This window comes from Suillus subaureus (assembly GCF_016647635.1).
Source record: "Suillus subaureus strain MN1 chromosome Unknown BJ212scaffold_7, whole genome shotgun sequence".
NCBI lineage: Eukaryota > Fungi > Basidiomycota > Agaricomycetes > Boletales > Suillaceae > Suillus > Suillus subaureus.
The window spans coordinates 589,014-604,237 of record NW_024538563.1 but is presented as its reverse complement, the minus strand read 5'-3'; the positions used below and the strand labels follow the sequence as shown (position 1 = coordinate 604,237).

Below are 15,224 nucleotides of genomic sequence, written 5' to 3'. Positions count from 1 at the left end.
AGGGTCACAGCCTCATAGGGCAGAAGTTCGACGTGAATGAACGTCGACTTTGAAACAGAACGTTCAAGCGGCGAACAAAATCCCTTCTCATTTATGTATTTGAAAATATTTGGTAAGTTGTCTCTCTTCCGCATACTTCCTCTGTGAAGATGAATTACTCAACATGCTCGTTCTATGGAAGGGGGGACTATAGGGCGAGAAGGTCGCAATGGCTCTCGTTATTTAAAAATTACTCTGAAGCAAATTCTTTGACAGCACTCGTAACCTTCGGGTATGCTCATTTATAATGCCCTCTGGGAATCATACGAGCATTTCAGCTAGGGTTTGCCTCGTGCTTAACAGCCTTAGGGAATCTCTGCAAAACTTTCTATAGATAAATTTCGAACCGCCATCTATCAGTACATAGAAGACACTGTCTACGCCCTGCGTGTGTGAGTTATACAAATTGGTATAGTTAGCTGATACTCATATATATCTCTATTCCGAGAGAAAAGGCCTCATTGTTACATTCAACCCTACGGTTTGCATGTCCCCACACTTCCCGCACTCCTTCCCGCAACATCTCCGTTATGCCAAGCGTTCTCGGTGTCACTTGGTGCCTCGGTAAGCACTGGATCCGGCGAATCCTTCTCCTGCGTGGACGACTGCCCAGGATTCAAATCTTGATAATGTATCCTGTCATGCGCGTCAGTACATGTGAGTGAGCGAGTGGATCTTACTTACCATTTCAGCATACTGTAGAAAGCAGCTCCCAGCAGAGAGCCAAGAAACGGACCAACCCAATACTACAATGAGGCGAAGCTTAGGGGCGCGCCCGTGAAGAGTCTGATTTACTCACTACCCAATGGTCAGGGTAAGGAAACCCAGTAACGACAGCAGGCCCGAATGAACGTGCCGTATTCATCGATGCACATGTATAAAATATGGCCCATCTACGCCAGGTATGGACGATTTCAACAACTAATACACAGGAAGGTAACCCACTCACAAATGTCCGACAAATAGCGTCAGCCCGATGCCAATCTGATGCATAACATTCAGCGTTATTATGATGGGATATGATAATCATCCTTACTGGTGCAAACGGAGTAACCTGGGATTTCTCAGCGGCTAGCATCAGAACGGCTAAAGCCAGCGTTGCTGTGAGGAACATTTCAATGAAAACGCCTTGAAACGAATTGATTCCCTTTTGTAGGAATGTGCTATCGGGGAAGGCGTATATTTCGATTAGGATTGACAAAATCACCAGTTCGTGACAACTACTTACTTAACATACAGTGGTCCAGGGGTCAGGGCAAGCAACAGCGCTGATGCAGTAATAGCTCCAACCAGCTGTGCGATACAGAACAACACAAATCTCACGGGGCTCACCAGCCCTACTAGAAACAGTGCAAGCGTGATATTGGGGTTAAAGAGGCCGCCCGTTATCCTGTAGAACAACCAAGCGGAGACCAGAAGGCTGAAACCCATGGATGTCGCGATATACATCACATGTTCGATAGTGGTGCCGCTGACTCCGGTCTCGTCAGTAGCCGCCTGGATACCGCCAAGTCCTAAGAGTAGAAACAACGTTGTCCCAACGAACTCGAGCGCGGCGGCCTTACAATCAAGCTTGAATGTACCGAATAAGCCGCGCATAGAGCAACGAGAGACTGATCTGGCTGTTGAAGACATGTTGTGTTGTACGATGAAGAGCTTGTACGATGGAGAAAAAATTGCAACCTCTTGCAACTCCTTCAAATACTGGCACCCGCCTGTGCATCGGTATCAACCCGACATCGATACAACCTGTCATTGTAATGTTACACGAGTCCTCTACATCCAGTTTTCATGTTGGCTAGGGTCCTTGTATGCATTATACTATCTAGTGATGAATGAGAAGATCGTACAAATGAAGAATTGCCACATTGGCCTGCTCTACAGGTAAGTCAGAGGGGGATATGTTTCGTGCGGCAGTACGTGTCGGAGGGTTGTGTTGATGTGGTCACTGCGTCTGATAATTTTAGGGACTGGTGAATCCTAACGAATGTTAGGTCTGTTGTTGCGAAAGGATGGAATACTTCTACCAAGAATCCTGTGATGTATCGATGAGAGGTCCAACGTTGATTGTGTGGACAATCCTTCGAACATATCGCTATGATCTTGCATGACGGTGACATCTGACACTCGTGTCAAGTACTATCGATCACGTCATTGATATTTGAACGGAAGTTGTCATGTATGGACGGAAAACTGGGGTATGGTGAACTTATACACGTGGCCTCGTTCCTCGGCCAACTGAGAGTTGTGAGTCCAGCACTTTCAGGTATGGCCGGGATCACAATAGGAATGCCTTGATTGATGAACATGCAGCCTTAAGATGCCAGCCAAAAAGTTCATGCTCACGAGGCAGCTTGAAGCAGCATGAACGCATTACTGCGGAAAAGGGCTTCATCATCAGAAAGCGGAGGGTGTGTAAGCGTGCATGAGTACCTATTCCTGCAAGATTACTTCCCCCGAAATTTCCTTGCTCCACTCGAGAACTCAGTGGCCCTCATGCGCAGTTTCTGGAATGTGGTGCCGGGCATCACGGTGTGGATAAAGTAGCACCGTTTCCAGGCGTTGAATAATATCGATTCCCGAGTTAATTAATTTGCTCGACCTGCGTCTTGTACTCCTATACTGTTAAAGATATCGGCCATCGTATACGACGGAGACTACTATGCTGTTATGAAAACTTCTCAATCTTCAGTTAGATAGGATTTGTACCCATAGCTCGTGCACCGTACTGACCAAGATGCTATTCGCTCCACCCCTTATTGGACCTCATCTTCTTCACGGCACTGCGTTTATCCTTCTCCAATCTCCTCCGATTGTCGTGTGCCTTTTCTAGATTGGCAACCCTCTGTCTTTGTTCCGCACTGGGTTCGCTAGTGATGAAGTTCTTGGCAGCATCCATCACGACAGCATGCATCTTGAGACTGTTCAGTTTGTGATACAGTGTTGACAAGTTGAACAGACTTTGCCCAGGGAATCGTCAATGTTTCGTGCTTGAGAACGAGACGTGCTAGATGAAACTAGTAAAGAATGCGATGTTTTGACGTAGTATGGCTTGAATGAAACCGTTTCAGTCTGACAATCGCATGACCAGCTCCACAAATTACCGTCCTCACGAGACTCTCGCGCGCCCATAACGGTACCCAAGGTGCGTCTACACGACAGCGCGCAGAAACCTTAGTCTCCACCTTGTTGACATTCTAACCAATATCAATTAAGTACACCACACTCTCACATGGAAAACGGGTAATATGAATGTACCTGCCCTCCAGGACCAGAACTGCGAGAGAAAGTAAGTTCGACTAGATTTTTTGGGACAGTTTTGGCGTCTTCGAATGCGCGAAGCCAAACCTTCGCACCTTCCTGATCTTCGGCGCAGGATAGGGAAGTGGTCGAGGGTGGGATAGGAAGGGTATGGATTAGACGGCACCTCCGAGTCCAGGTGGCCGTTAGTGTATACCACGACTCTCTTGTGATTCGAGGGGTCATAAGTATACCACTTCCAGCATTGATATGAAAGAACAGGCGCTTGTCAGTGCCAGTTGAAAGTGTGAACTACCGGGCCTGAGTAAGAGTTGGATTGGCACATGCACATGCACATTACATAAATCGTAGTAATCCGAAGTCCCCATTGACATGACCTTGGTAAACAAGGACATTGCCCTGTCATTGTATCTCGCACGACGCACTAAGCATGATTTTGCCTATGACTACGACTGCGACTACAAATTCCAATGTCAGACAAGGTCGAGCGCCTAATCAGACGGTTATAATTATGTTTGGTCGTGAGTAAACTCGGTGACCTTATAGTAACACGTGTCACTGTTTTTCGTTTCATTGGGGTTTTACTAACGTGCACACCTCCACCATTATGTCGCAGAAACCTGGAGTTCACTCTCTGGAAGGGTTCAGTGTAATTGGCACTGGGATATATCTCCGGGGTACCTGCGAGCAATGCCAGGATACTACATTGCCAAAGTGAGTCAATATCCGTGATAGCATAAAAGCTGACGCGTCACGAGGCATTCTGTAGCGTCATTTTGATATTCGGATGGAGTAGGCTATCCCAGTTTTGTTTAAATCCTTGTCTAACGTGTTGCGTCTATAGTGGGAGCACAACTTAGGCATTTGCAGAATTATACCCATGCATATACCAAATTATATCCAAACGCGTCTCAAATCGTCGTTCGGTGCAATCCCGACGTGTTCTGGACTACAACCGGTACCAGAGTGAGCACCCTACAATTCCTTGCTGTTGTCTTCTCAGCTCACACAATTAAAAGCAACGGCGCCTCATGCCTGTAATCGATGCCTTAGAAGCACTGCACTGCTTCCCATCTTCCTCTTCTGCTCAACCGCCTCCCCGCATACTCACTCACGTGTTTTCCAATGGTAAGTTCACCCAGGCTGAATATGGAAAAGGCTGATCATTGCATGCATCACCAGGAGGCTCCCTGCAAATGACACTTCTTGGACACATGCTAAAGCGGAAATATGGCTCCACATTAATTCAACCGTTCACCGCGAGCGCATTGATCCTCGACTCGTGCCCGGCAATAGGTAACCTAAAAACAATTAAACTCGCATTCAGCATTGTCATCCGGAACCCAATTCTCAGGGTCATTGTACTTGCTATGATATACACAATGCACTTCGTCGGCCTTGGCCTCTCTCTGGTATTGGGTAAGCGAATAATGATCATGGAAAACCTCCGGATCGAAATGTGGAATCCCCGCGTCCTACCATGGATGGGCCTCCACACACCCCGCCTCTATCTTTTCTCGCGCAAGGATAAATTGATTCCGTGGCAAGATGTCACGCAACATGCCGAGACTGCGAAGGGACGCGGAATGGATGCACGTTGCGAACTGTTTGAAGAGAGCGAACATGTAGCACACGTCCGGGTGGAGCCAGAGAGGTATTGGGCTTCGGTACAGGATATTTGGGCGGTTGCAATCTCCAAGGAGAAAGTCGAGGATCAGAGGCTACTTGAATAATTATAGATTTCTGTTGGAAGATCTATCTCCCTTGTCGTAGTGCATCCGTATATTGGGTCACGTTGTAATTCGCAGAGAGTACTCCTTCAACCAGTACATAGAGCTGCTACAATTAACCTTCCTATTAAGCTCACCAGACGTTGCAAGATGCTCCTCCACAGCCTCTGTTATGTTCTTTCCTGATTTCCCATACGAGGTGCCATCGTCGTGCGCCAATTGAGATGTGCAGAACTGCAAAGAATATTGGTGGTTTCCTATATCAGCCTCACTGATTGCCACACGACAGATTGTCGGAGGGTTGTCTGATCGTAAGTGGTGTTCCCGATTGCGACACGAATAAGCACCCAATCGAGACTAGAAGACTGAGAGGGTCAAGCTGCAATGTAGCAGCCTCTTCGTTCGTCTAGCAGTGAATCACCCTCGCCTGCAGATTTCATACAACACTAGGTATTTTAAAGGTGTATCTTTGAACAATTGGCAGAATGATACTGGAACACAGTGCACGTATGTCACTATCTCAAAGTGAGCGCATGAAAATACGATGTTATCCTGTCCCAGGCATACCAGAACGTCGGATGCAGCACTCTGATAGCATCGGTGGGAGGAAGGAAGATTTGGCAGGCGCGAATTGCAAGGGTCCGCTGTAACCACACACAGAAAGTTGTTGCTGTAGCAAAAATATCACAGGACAGCCATCAAGATTAAACACGTATGTGCGGGTGCAAGGACTCTTGCATAAAAACGGCGACATGATTGAAAAAAGAAATCATTTCAGGCGCGCATCAGCATACAGGTGCTGGATGTACGTTTGGAGCTGACAGAACCTCCTCACTTCATGGAGTCGGGGGTACATAATGCTCAACGCATTGTCAAACCAAACGCAGTAAATTCAAACGTTATCAACATTCGCTAAAAGTGGCCCCACATTCGTGATTAACAATAGTGGATACCTTCAAGTTCTCCCGATGCTGTTGGAATTGCTCATTGTTTCATGGGGTATAAGATCGCATCGTCCTCGGCTAAATAGATATGTTAGCATCGTGGTGTTAGCTGACAGTCATGAATACTTACAGCGCTCAACTGCGGCTGCATGATATTGTTAATAACTATAACGCTACTGATGTCACGAACACTTACAGGAACGTTCTTTAAATAACATGGGGTACAAGATCACATCGTCCTCAGCTAAATAGGTATGTTAGCGTCGCGGTGTTAACTGACTGTCACGAGTACTTGCAGCGCTCAAGCGCAGCTGCATGATATTTTTAATAACTAAGATACTGCTGATCTCACGAATACTCACAGGAACGTTCTTTAAGTAACATGGGGTACAAGATCACATCATCCTCGGCTAAATAGGTATGTTAGCATCGCGGTGTCAACTGGCGGTCATGAATACGTACAGCATTTCTTGTTGTTGTCATAGCTAATCGGGAAGTATACGCCACGGGCCTCATCCTCGTGCCTAGCTACAGCTGCATGATATGTTAACAACTATAATGCAACTGATGTCATGAATACCCACAGGAACGTTCCGTAATCGCTCCTGACATGGGGTATGCAACCGCAAGAACCACCATGAAGGCAAGTACATTGAACAGAAGAGAGCGCTGCATGTTTGAAGTCAAGATGAGTGAAGGATAGAGGAAGTTAGTGCATAGATTAAAAGTCCAGAGGTCCTTCTTATACCTTTTCGTAGGCCTGGATTTGCTTGACCCATTGGACCTTGCTGGAATACGACGTGGCATGGCGTTCAACTGACCTACTGACCTCCACATAATGTTACAAACGTTTAAGCGAGAATATTGCTCTTCGAGACAGAGTCACGGGGTCCATGGCCTTCCGTCAGAGTAGCTCCAGGATTGAGACTGATTCACCAATCTGGGGGTTTGTCAGTTGAGATGTAGCTGGATAAATGCAATCCTTACTGCTTTATGATGCTGCTGACCCAAGACATGTCAGCTTCCTCTCAGTACGAATCAAGTCGTTCTCCCTCCCCCACGTGTTTCACCACCAATACATTTCCCGCTACATCATTTGCGTTCACATTGATGCACGCTAGCCTCTGAATTCACACGTCGGGTCGCATAAACTGCGGGTTGTAGCTCGCCCCACGGCATATTTGTAACTAGGTTTTACGTTTTGCGGAACCGACCTATCGTGGCGACGAAGTCTGGCTTGAGCTAATCCACCCGATTTGGGCTGCGGTGGCAAGAACGAGTTATCTAAAGAAAAACCTATCTGCGGCACCGGTGGCAGTAGCCTGAGTGATTTGTGCCATAGCACGCGCAGGGGTCAATGCGAACTCCAACTCCAGGGGACCGCGAATGACATCGCGAGAAACAAGAGAGGGAAGACTGACTGACTGAACCATCGCAAATGGGACGCCTAAGATTCACGAAGACAGATGCATAAGCGGCTTTGAGCGGTTAGTAATGCATCTAGTATTGTGGGCCAAACTCTGTTATTCTGCCACGTAGCAGGGCAGAACTGGCACTGCCAGGCAGAACTCAGAACTGGGAGGATGTACTAAATAGTATACAGCATCAGTTCAGTGTATGATAGTGTGATTTGAGGTACTTTAAACTCTCTACAGTGGCTACTAAGTCTGGAGGTTGGCCACACTCGCATGTCAAGGACTGCAATCTCTCTGTCAGCATACTCAAGACACTTGGCAAGGTTCGCGCTAATCTTCGCTATCATGTCCGCCTTTAAGAATGCTGCTGACGGCAAGCCAACACGACGCCACCATGCTCACATGCGTACGACCAAACTTCCAGGCATCAATACAGAGGTTGCCAAGCAACTCGAAACTTACTTTTCACTTGTTCCTCCACTTGCAGCAGTCTCCAGTGACAATCTCAAAGGTCCCGAATCAATTTCACTTGGTGATATTGATCATGATGCTGAGTTTGCTTGACTTGAAGGTATTCGTAATGCAGAAAAAATAATGGACAGATTTTGCCTCGGACTAGGATGTGGATGGGAAGGAAGTTTTAGAAGGGAGATCATTCGACTTCGCAGAACTGCAGATGAGGGATTAGTAGTAGTGCCTGCAGCGACAGAGGATAGATCATAATGCAAACGAAGATGGGACTTGGAACATCGATTCCATGTTGCTATCGAGTGGTCTTACATCCGTGTAGTTAGAAAATGGGCGAACCCGGGTGGCACCCGTACCCAATCCGCTGGTAGATGGAACTTTGGCGGCCTACTACCCGCACCCTTACGCGGGTCAGAGTATCACGGGTGCGGGTGGATCCGTGGGTGGATCCGCAGATGGTACGGGTGACAAATTGTACATCGTGAGGTACTTGCGGGGACAGGAGGTACACGATAATTACGACCGCTATCAATCAGAGTAGATGTCGATAAGTGTAGAGCTTGAGTGAGGTATCATAGTGAGCATAGCGTACTTTCGATGCCGCTATTATAAAATGATAATGAGCTCGTGGGTCTACATTATGTAAGACTACATAATGAAATACCTTGATGATATCGTCGCTCTGAGGCCGCTCGTCTCAAACGTCGAGGTCAGAAATCGACACTTCGGGTGGCGAGACAAATTATGCCATACCTCACTTTCCTACAATAGACGCATGGTACCCCAATAGCACCCGTCGATATCATTTTACAACATGTCGGCTGTGCATTTCGAAAGTGTACCAATAGTTACATCAGGAAAACCTCCCGTGCTAACTTAGGATAAATTAGAGAGAATTTCAACAAAGCAGATAAACTGCCATATTTTAGAGCTAGACGTACATAAATGTCCTAGCCTTCATAACATAGAAAAAATTATGCAGCATTATACAGCGCTATCTAAGGGCCACAAAACTATGCCTATCAATATAACAATTAACGAAAAAAGTATCACATTCTTCGAGGACAGTGTTGCTTGTCCAGTGACGAGGTGCGACTGGTCCAAACTTTGGTATAAGATGCACACTGCGAGCAATGTTTGAAACAGGGATTATGCTAGCAACTCTCTCGCCCGAACGAATGAAACGAGAAATTTTGTACATACCATGACGCGAGTCCGGCATTGAAGAAAACGGGGTGAACCATTCAATGTAAGCAAGGTGTTTTGGAGGTTGGGACGTTGGAGGGAACAATGACAGCGCATCTTGTCGTTGGATAGAGAATATGGTGCGAATCTGACCAACGCGGTAGCCTGAATATTTATTTGTTGAATAAGTAAAACTAGTAAGACCCAGTCAATATTGAGCTTACCTTTGACACCCACAGAATCACCAGTACCATCGTTGACAAGCGCAGTATCAAAACGCGCAGGCACTGCATCATCTCGTTGAGAGCTTCCAGCGTGACCAGGCCTAGCGTGGACACTATCAACGGTGACACATGGATCACCATGTCCTTGAGTGTTGACGGAGACCCACTTGATCTTGTGGTGGACAGCGACTGAACGAAATGGCAGAATGACATTTGCAGCCAGGTCTTCAAGACGTTGACGGGAAAGGGTTTCGTTGAGATGGTTTTGCTGGGCAATATACCGAGCAAGAGCTTCGCGAAAGTAGATGGCTCCATAGTCTGAAATCAATCTTTGGATTGGGACTGCTTTTGCGCTTGGGTGCTTCATTAAGGTTTGAGTGCGGCGAAAAGACAAGTCGGGTGGATGAGGATGGTGGGTAAAGGGATTGATGTTGAGTTGCCACCGAATAAATTTATCATGGCGCACGATCTTTTCTTTGCGCTCGAGCCACCGAGTCATCTGCACAAACTCATCCTTGTGGTTAGTGGCACGATAGGCATCTTTTGTAAAGTCTATATGAAGACGTTCCGTGTACTCCGTGTTATAGTTATCTGTGGTGCCATACAAACGAATCATAGATGCATAGTGCCGAGTCGCGTGAAGTTTCGGAAGATTGAAATTATTGCGAATACCGAGGTCCACAAAAATTTGCTTGTTGTCATGAAAGAGGGCGAGAGCTTCATCGAGCAGAGACAATGTATCGGAACTGTGACACGGATACTGTGCCAGGTACAAGAAATCAAGGAGGCCACGAACAGCTCGCAAAAGACGAGCTGGATCTAGATTGCCAGGAAGTCGTATGTCGATAATTATGCCGAGGAGAAAACGGCATATCTGGGCATGTTCCGTGCCACTGAGACGAGAGAGGCTAGTAATTCCTTTCATAAATAAACGGATCTGGTGGTTCGGCGGTAGCCTTCGACACCGTGCATCAATCTCGGCTGATCCACATGCCTCTGCCAGCCAATTGAGAAGGTGTTTAACGAGTCCTTGATACAATTGGTGGAGGACGTCGGGTGTAACAGCTTGGAAAATGTTGACGTAGGGTAGTTTTTCCCAAAACGGGTGGACAATGGGCTTGATTCCTGCCTCGCGACATGCCTGAACAAATTCAAGGGCTCCAACGTCGATTGTGGTGAGTGCTTCAAGAACAGCATCGAAATCGCGTATTTCGAAGGGAGTTGTGCTACTCTCAAGCTCGTCAGGTGGGATATCACACTTTGGGCATTCTGTAGTCTTGATACCAGTAGCCAATAGTTGTTCGGGGTAATCGCCAACAAAGCAAGCGAAGAGAGGATGACAATGGCGCGAGACGCCATCCCCACTTTGCATCACTAGACCATCGAGACCAGCTTTTTCCAGCGGTGACAAGATACGAGACATGCAAGCATGATAAAGGTTTGCAGCACTTCTGCGACGTGAAGCCTTGTTGGTTATATGCTCAAGGCGTGTGGTGGGAAGATACCCGAGAAGGATTTGTGCGCGTCGGGACGGTTTTCGACGAATCTCTTTCGGTATATTACCGATAGTAAGGTAGACAGGGTATGCGGTTTTGTTACGGAACACAGTGACTTGTGTTTTATCAGTCGAAATGATGACGGGAACGATAGTTGCCCCTGGCCGCTGTTTGTCGAGCTTTTTCTGTTCAATATCAAGGTTAATTCAATGATTGAGCAAGCGATATGAATCTGTGTGAGCTCACCTGAGTACTCCACCACCATTTACCTGTGTGCATGTCGCCGAAATACCGAACTGTTTTATCTGTGTCTGTGTAATGGCGTTCTGGTGCAAACACAAGAAAGTCAGCAAAGTCTGGGTTGCCGTAGAGATCCTTGATACATTCAAGTATGTCACGGTAGAAAATATCAAACGCTTTGCCCGCAACAACGACCTGTTCACGACGAAACCTCGGACGACCAGGAAGTTGCGTGTCGATGATACTATTAAGCTCCCTTGCGTTTTTGTAAGACAGACCAAGGCGTTCACTAACCTGTGAATAAACATAAGTCACTTTCAGTCCGTGAATCTTAAAACAAACAACCTACACCATCAATACTAAGCAAGTCCGAAAATGCTGTTGAGCTTGGGCCACGTAACTTCGCCCATTGCGCAACCTCCCAGTCCATTTGAGAGGTGAACGGAGCATAAGGATTTTCCGCGTTCAAGTTGTCGATACTGGAAGCATATGTAGCATTCACATTTCGAATTTCAGCTTGGGCGATAGGCTGTCCTGCTCGACGATCAGGATAAGACTCAATGACTCTATTGTGATCTGCGATTTGCCGTTCAATCTGGTGGCGCGTTTCGCGGTCGATACTGCTGTTGTTGTGGTCCATAGGATCATCTACTTCCACCCCTGCCCATCCCTCATCCTCCTGCACTGGTGGCTCCCATTCTAACTCCTCCCTACCATCTTCCTCGTCACTGCTATTTCCATCATGCTCACCATTTCCATCATGCTCGGCAAATGATTGCAGGACTTTGTCTTCGAAGTCCTGCATTTCTTCCTCGTACATATTGACATGTGGTCCCTCAGGCACCTCAGACTTGTCGCAAGGTTCATCGAGAGGTTCGTCCAAATTGACACGAGTATGTGATTGCTGGTACAGTGCATGACAACGGGGATCACGGCTCTTAGCAAGGTGTTGACTGAGGCCAATAACAGTAAGATTGTCGCGGGCACAGGCAGGGCATTTTGTCGACATTTCTGAGATGGGGTTGGGGGATATGACGACTGAGATGGGATCGGGGGTAGACGACTGAGATGGGGTCGGGGGATGACGACTGAGATGGGGTAGATGACTGAGATGGGGTCGGGGGATACGACTGAGATGGAGTCGGGGGATATGACTGAGATGGGGTCGGGGGATACGACTGAGATGGGGTCGGTGGTAGAAACTGTTAGGTAGATGACTGAGATGGGGTTGGGGGATACGACTGAGATGGGATCGGGGGTAGACGACTGAGATGGGGTCGGTGGGTAGACGACTGAGATGGGGTCGGTGGATACGACTGAGATGGGGTCGGTGGGTAGACGACTGAGATGGGGTCGGTGGATACGACTGAGATGAGGTCGGGGGATAGAAACTGAGAGACGACTGACGGCTGACGGTGGGTACGACTGAGATGGGGTCGGTAGGTACAACGACTGAGATGGGGTCGGGGGATAGTGGGTACGACTGAGATGGGGTCGGTGGGTACGATGACTGAGATGGGGTCGGGGGATACGACTGAGATGGGGTCGGGGGAGGTTTATTCGGTAGGTCAAACGAAACTGAGATGGGGGTTGGGGGATAGAAACAGTGCCGGTGCAACAGCCAAGCTAGTAAATTGATACTAAAACATTTGAGGGTCAGTCTGAGGTAAAAAAAAAAAAAACAGATGAGCTCACGAGAACTAAAGTCAGGGCTCGTAAAGTTGAACAGCCTCCGCCGTTGAAATGCACTAAAAATTTGACAGGTGCCCTCAAACTTTTCAACTTCCTCCCACTCTCTCATCTTCACAAACTTCCTCCCACTCTCTCATCTTCACACTCCTTTACCGTTAAGTCGTCCCTGCCCTTTCGATCTAGTGTACAATGTCCACACCTATTAATTCTCGTGGTGAGTGGCCATCAGCAGACTCAGAGATGCCTGCTTCTCACCTTCGGGCATCGATAGAGGCTCGAAACGCCAAGAAAAAAGCTATGGAAAACGCTGGTGAGCAAGCAATACGATATGCCAATATTGATGTTCAATGCTCACCTGTAAGTGCAGTTTGGTTGCCGAAATCGACCAGAAAAGTTCATCAAGCTTCTCCGGCAACTCAACTAGGAAGTTCGGGTGCTGGCAGCAACCATCGGAAACAGAGGAAAATCACCAACACAGATGTAGCCGCTCGCAGTGACAAGAGCCTGCCTTTGAAGACGAGTGAATCACTAATTTTATGAGTCATAGATTAGCACTAAATTAGTAACGGTATACAACATTAGAGCGACAGCATACCTTTGTGGATGATGAACACAATGAGGAATCAAGTGCCGGTGATGAGGACTTGGAGCCTAAAACACCTCGAGGTCAGTGATTATCTAGATGCGGATAAGGAAGTCTTACTCATGCTAGTGCGCAGGCTTGTATCGACCTCACAAGCTTCGTCGCACATATGCGATGCTGGATGTCAATGCCAGTACATTGTTCAACTCTGATGAGCTCGACTCTGATACACAGGTTGACGGTAAGAATGGTCAAGACTCGGATGCTGACGAGGAGAGTGAAGGCGAGGAACAAGAGACTACTGCCATGAGGCTCGCCGATGAGGTCAGCGATTGGTTACTTAAGCTGCGCCAGTTGCCATCACTCACAATGATATTGAAGGTCCCTTCATTTGTCACCAACTCAGGGTGACAAAAAGATGAAGCCGCACAATGTTCAATCACGCAGCAAGAGCAAATCTCAGTCTGGTCAATCTGCTCGAGATCGCAAACAAGCAGCTGAGGTGAGTCCGAAATAAACAGTTCTCACGTGACGATCATCCAGTGAACATTACTAGATTCCAACCTGGCGCAACAATGATGGTTCTGAGCCTACTGATGAAACTACTACTCAGTGTGGGGGATCCGAAGAGCCCTACTCTAGTGACATTGGAGGCACTACAGTCACCTCCGCCACACCTGCGCCCAAGAGTGCTGCTTGTCTCATTCAATATGAGACTGGGAAGGTGAAACTACTTGATCAAAATCAAGAGACTCGCCGAGTAGTCCGGGATGCAATTATGGATGCCAAGGGCCACCTCATTTTCATCAATGCATATCCCGAACTCGTCGATAAAAATCAAGTCGCGCTCCAGTCCTTGCTTACAGTGGCCAAGAAAAGTGGTGCGCATGCCATCAAACAACGTCTTCAAGAAGACACACAGTATGCGACTCAGCTTGGTAACCTGGTATGTCTTGTAATGCTCATTGCAGTTTTCCTTTTTTCTAACTATGTTCAATTACTCAAGGTGGAGCCTCGCATCCCGTTATTACGCCGTGACCTGAAAGAGGTTGCATGCGCCAACATCGATGGCTACTTCCGTCTCGGCCAGAGCACAGTGAAGGCGAAAAAACTTATGGAGCAACACGCGTATTCATATTCTTTGAAGTTTGATGTAAGTTGTACTATTCTTTGCCACTCGCTAAGTTCTTCACACTCAGAAGCGGGTTCTTTATCGTATTCCTACATATCTAACTAACTTTTATTTCTTCAACAGTCCAATGACAATCCCTCGCCTAGGGGAAACAAACCCTACCAGGGTGAACTTGTTATCTTTCTACTGCATACTGGAATCTTCAATGGCCCGAAGTCCATCGGCGTCAAATTCGCAGAGCGCTTCATCGAAATTGCCGGCAACAAAGCCAAACGCCCCGAAATGCCTGTGCCATTGCTGGCGCTGGTTGCGACGGCAGTAATGTCCTTCTATTTATCTCTTTGCGCAGTGCTAACTCGTCTTCAAGATCTATGCAGCCCTGTTTTGGAAGACGCTTGGTTCCCCAGGGAAGTTCAACTTCACGGGGAATCAATTCAGCGAAACTTATATGTTTCATGTGAAGTTCCTCGAGGATCTGAAGAAGGACGTGCCTAAGAAGTTTCACTGCATGATGGCGGACATCTATGAGTCTGTTCAGTAAGTTTCGCTAGTATGCATGGTGCTACTTTGACTTGGGTATTGACACTACTGGCAGGGCCTTGAAATGAAAGGGTGGCAATAATCAGGCTGATGAGCATCGAAAGGCGTTGGCGCTACTGGACCTTGATGGCATGGGTGAGGATTAGCTTCTAGTATGGTGCTGATCTGTGAATAGTGCAGATTTGTTTGATCACTCCTTTCATATACCCTGGTCTCCGTCAGCTTGCTCCCAGATTTGTTGGTCACTCCTTTCATATACCCTGGTCTCTGTCAGT

At 47.4% G+C, this 15,224-nt stretch overlaps 7 protein-coding genes across 7 annotated transcripts; 3 read left to right on the top strand and 4 right to left on the bottom strand.

Annotated features, from left to right (window-relative positions):
• Positions 1 to 130: 130 nt before the first annotated feature.
• Positions 131 to 1,674, bottom strand: BJ212DRAFT_1575269 (aquaporin-like protein; the record flags this gene model as incomplete). The annotated part of the gene is made up of 6 exons (XM_041342132.1): positions 131 to 675; positions 724 to 785; positions 839 to 932; positions 989 to 1,023; positions 1,076 to 1,202; positions 1,268 to 1,674. 6 exons carry the CDS (start codon positions 1,672 to 1,674, stop codon positions 516 to 518), a joined length of 885 nt encoding a protein of 294 aa, XP_041196046.1. The 3' UTR covers positions 131 to 515.
• Positions 1,675 to 2,779: 1,105 nt separating this feature from the next.
• On the bottom strand, positions 2,780 to 3,525 carry BJ212DRAFT_1445458 (uncharacterized protein; the record flags this gene model as incomplete). Its single annotated transcript, XM_041338121.1, has 4 exons — positions 2,780 to 2,953; positions 3,001 to 3,090; positions 3,144 to 3,236; positions 3,298 to 3,525. 4 exons carry the CDS (start codon positions 3,523 to 3,525, stop codon positions 2,780 to 2,782), a joined length of 585 nt encoding a protein of 194 aa, XP_041196045.1.
• Positions 3,526 to 3,615: 90 nt separating this feature from the next.
• BJ212DRAFT_1567288 (uncharacterized protein) lies at positions 3,616 to 5,166 on the top strand. Its single transcript, XM_041341988.1, has 5 exons — positions 3,616 to 4,014; positions 4,070 to 4,092; positions 4,145 to 4,266; positions 4,320 to 4,428; positions 4,483 to 5,166. The coding sequence occupies exons 1-5, from the start codon at positions 3,908 to 3,910 to the stop codon at positions 5,031 to 5,033; spliced, it is 912 nt and encodes a 303-aa protein (XP_041196044.1). The 5' UTR covers positions 3,616 to 3,907; the 3' UTR covers positions 5,034 to 5,166.
• A 644-nt stretch (positions 5,167 to 5,810) lies between these two features.
• Positions 5,811 to 6,870, bottom strand: BJ212DRAFT_1336690 (uncharacterized protein). Its single transcript, XM_041334948.1, has 8 exons — positions 6,734 to 6,870; positions 6,559 to 6,683; positions 6,437 to 6,508; positions 6,337 to 6,384; positions 6,271 to 6,285; positions 6,171 to 6,218; positions 6,105 to 6,119; positions 5,811 to 6,052 (listed from the first exon to the last, which is right to left on the bottom strand). The coding sequence occupies exons 1-8, from the start codon at positions 6,751 to 6,753 to the stop codon at positions 6,015 to 6,017; spliced, it is 381 nt and encodes a 126-aa protein (XP_041196043.1). The 5' UTR covers positions 6,754 to 6,870; the 3' UTR covers positions 5,811 to 6,014.
• Positions 6,871 to 7,456: 586 nt separating this feature from the next.
• BJ212DRAFT_1336686 (uncharacterized protein) lies at positions 7,457 to 8,294 on the top strand. Its single transcript, XM_041334947.1, has one exon. The coding sequence runs from the start codon at positions 7,663 to 7,665 to the stop codon at positions 7,951 to 7,953; it is 291 nt and encodes a 96-aa protein (XP_041196042.1). The 5' UTR covers positions 7,457 to 7,662; the 3' UTR covers positions 7,954 to 8,294.
• A 557-nt stretch (positions 8,295 to 8,851) lies between these two features.
• BJ212DRAFT_1265673 (uncharacterized protein) lies at positions 8,852 to 11,642 on the bottom strand (the record flags this gene model as incomplete). The annotated part of the gene is made up of 4 exons (XM_041330508.1): positions 8,852 to 9,207; positions 9,267 to 10,947; positions 11,009 to 11,296; positions 11,352 to 11,642. The coding sequence occupies 4 exons, from the start codon at positions 11,640 to 11,642 to the stop codon at positions 8,852 to 8,854; spliced, it is 2,616 nt and encodes an 871-aa protein (XP_041196041.1).
• A 1,292-nt stretch (positions 11,643 to 12,934) lies between these two features.
• BJ212DRAFT_1297444 (uncharacterized protein) lies at positions 12,935 to 14,950 on the top strand (the record flags this gene model as incomplete). The annotated part of the gene is made up of 9 exons (XM_041332603.1): positions 12,935 to 13,004; positions 13,062 to 13,214; positions 13,277 to 13,360; positions 13,414 to 13,601; positions 13,684 to 13,779; positions 13,891 to 14,223; positions 14,284 to 14,430; positions 14,533 to 14,727; positions 14,777 to 14,950. The coding sequence occupies 9 exons, from the start codon at positions 12,935 to 12,937 to the stop codon at positions 14,948 to 14,950; spliced, it is 1,440 nt and encodes a 479-aa protein (XP_041196040.1).
• Positions 14,951 to 15,224: the final 274 nt, after the last annotated feature.

Coding starts and splice junctions, on each gene's coding strand:
- BJ212DRAFT_1567288 (XM_041341988.1), top strand. CDS start 3,908: ATGTCGCAGAAACCTGGAGTTCACTCTCTGGAAGGGTTCAGTGTAATT. Junction 4,015..4,069: donor CAGGATACTACATTGCCAAA/GTGAGTCAATAT, acceptor GGCATTCTGTAG/CGTCATTTTGATATTCGGAT. Junction 4,429..4,482: donor CACTCACGTGTTTTCCAATG/GTAAGTTCACCC, acceptor ATGCATCACCAG/GAGGCTCCCTGCAAATGACA.
- BJ212DRAFT_1336690 (XM_041334948.1), bottom strand. CDS start 6,753: ATGGGTCAAGCAAATCCAGG. Junction 6,509..6,558: donor AGCGATTACGGAACGTTCCT/GTGGGTATTCAT, acceptor CATATCATGCAG/CTGTAGCTAGGCACGAGGAT. Junction 6,385..6,436: donor TGACAACAACAAGAAATGCT/GTACGTATTCAT, acceptor ATACCTATTTAG/CCGAGGATGATGTGATCTTG.
- BJ212DRAFT_1336686 (XM_041334947.1), top strand. CDS start 7,663: ATGTCAAGGACTGCAATCTCTCTGTCAGCATACTCAAGACACTTGGCA.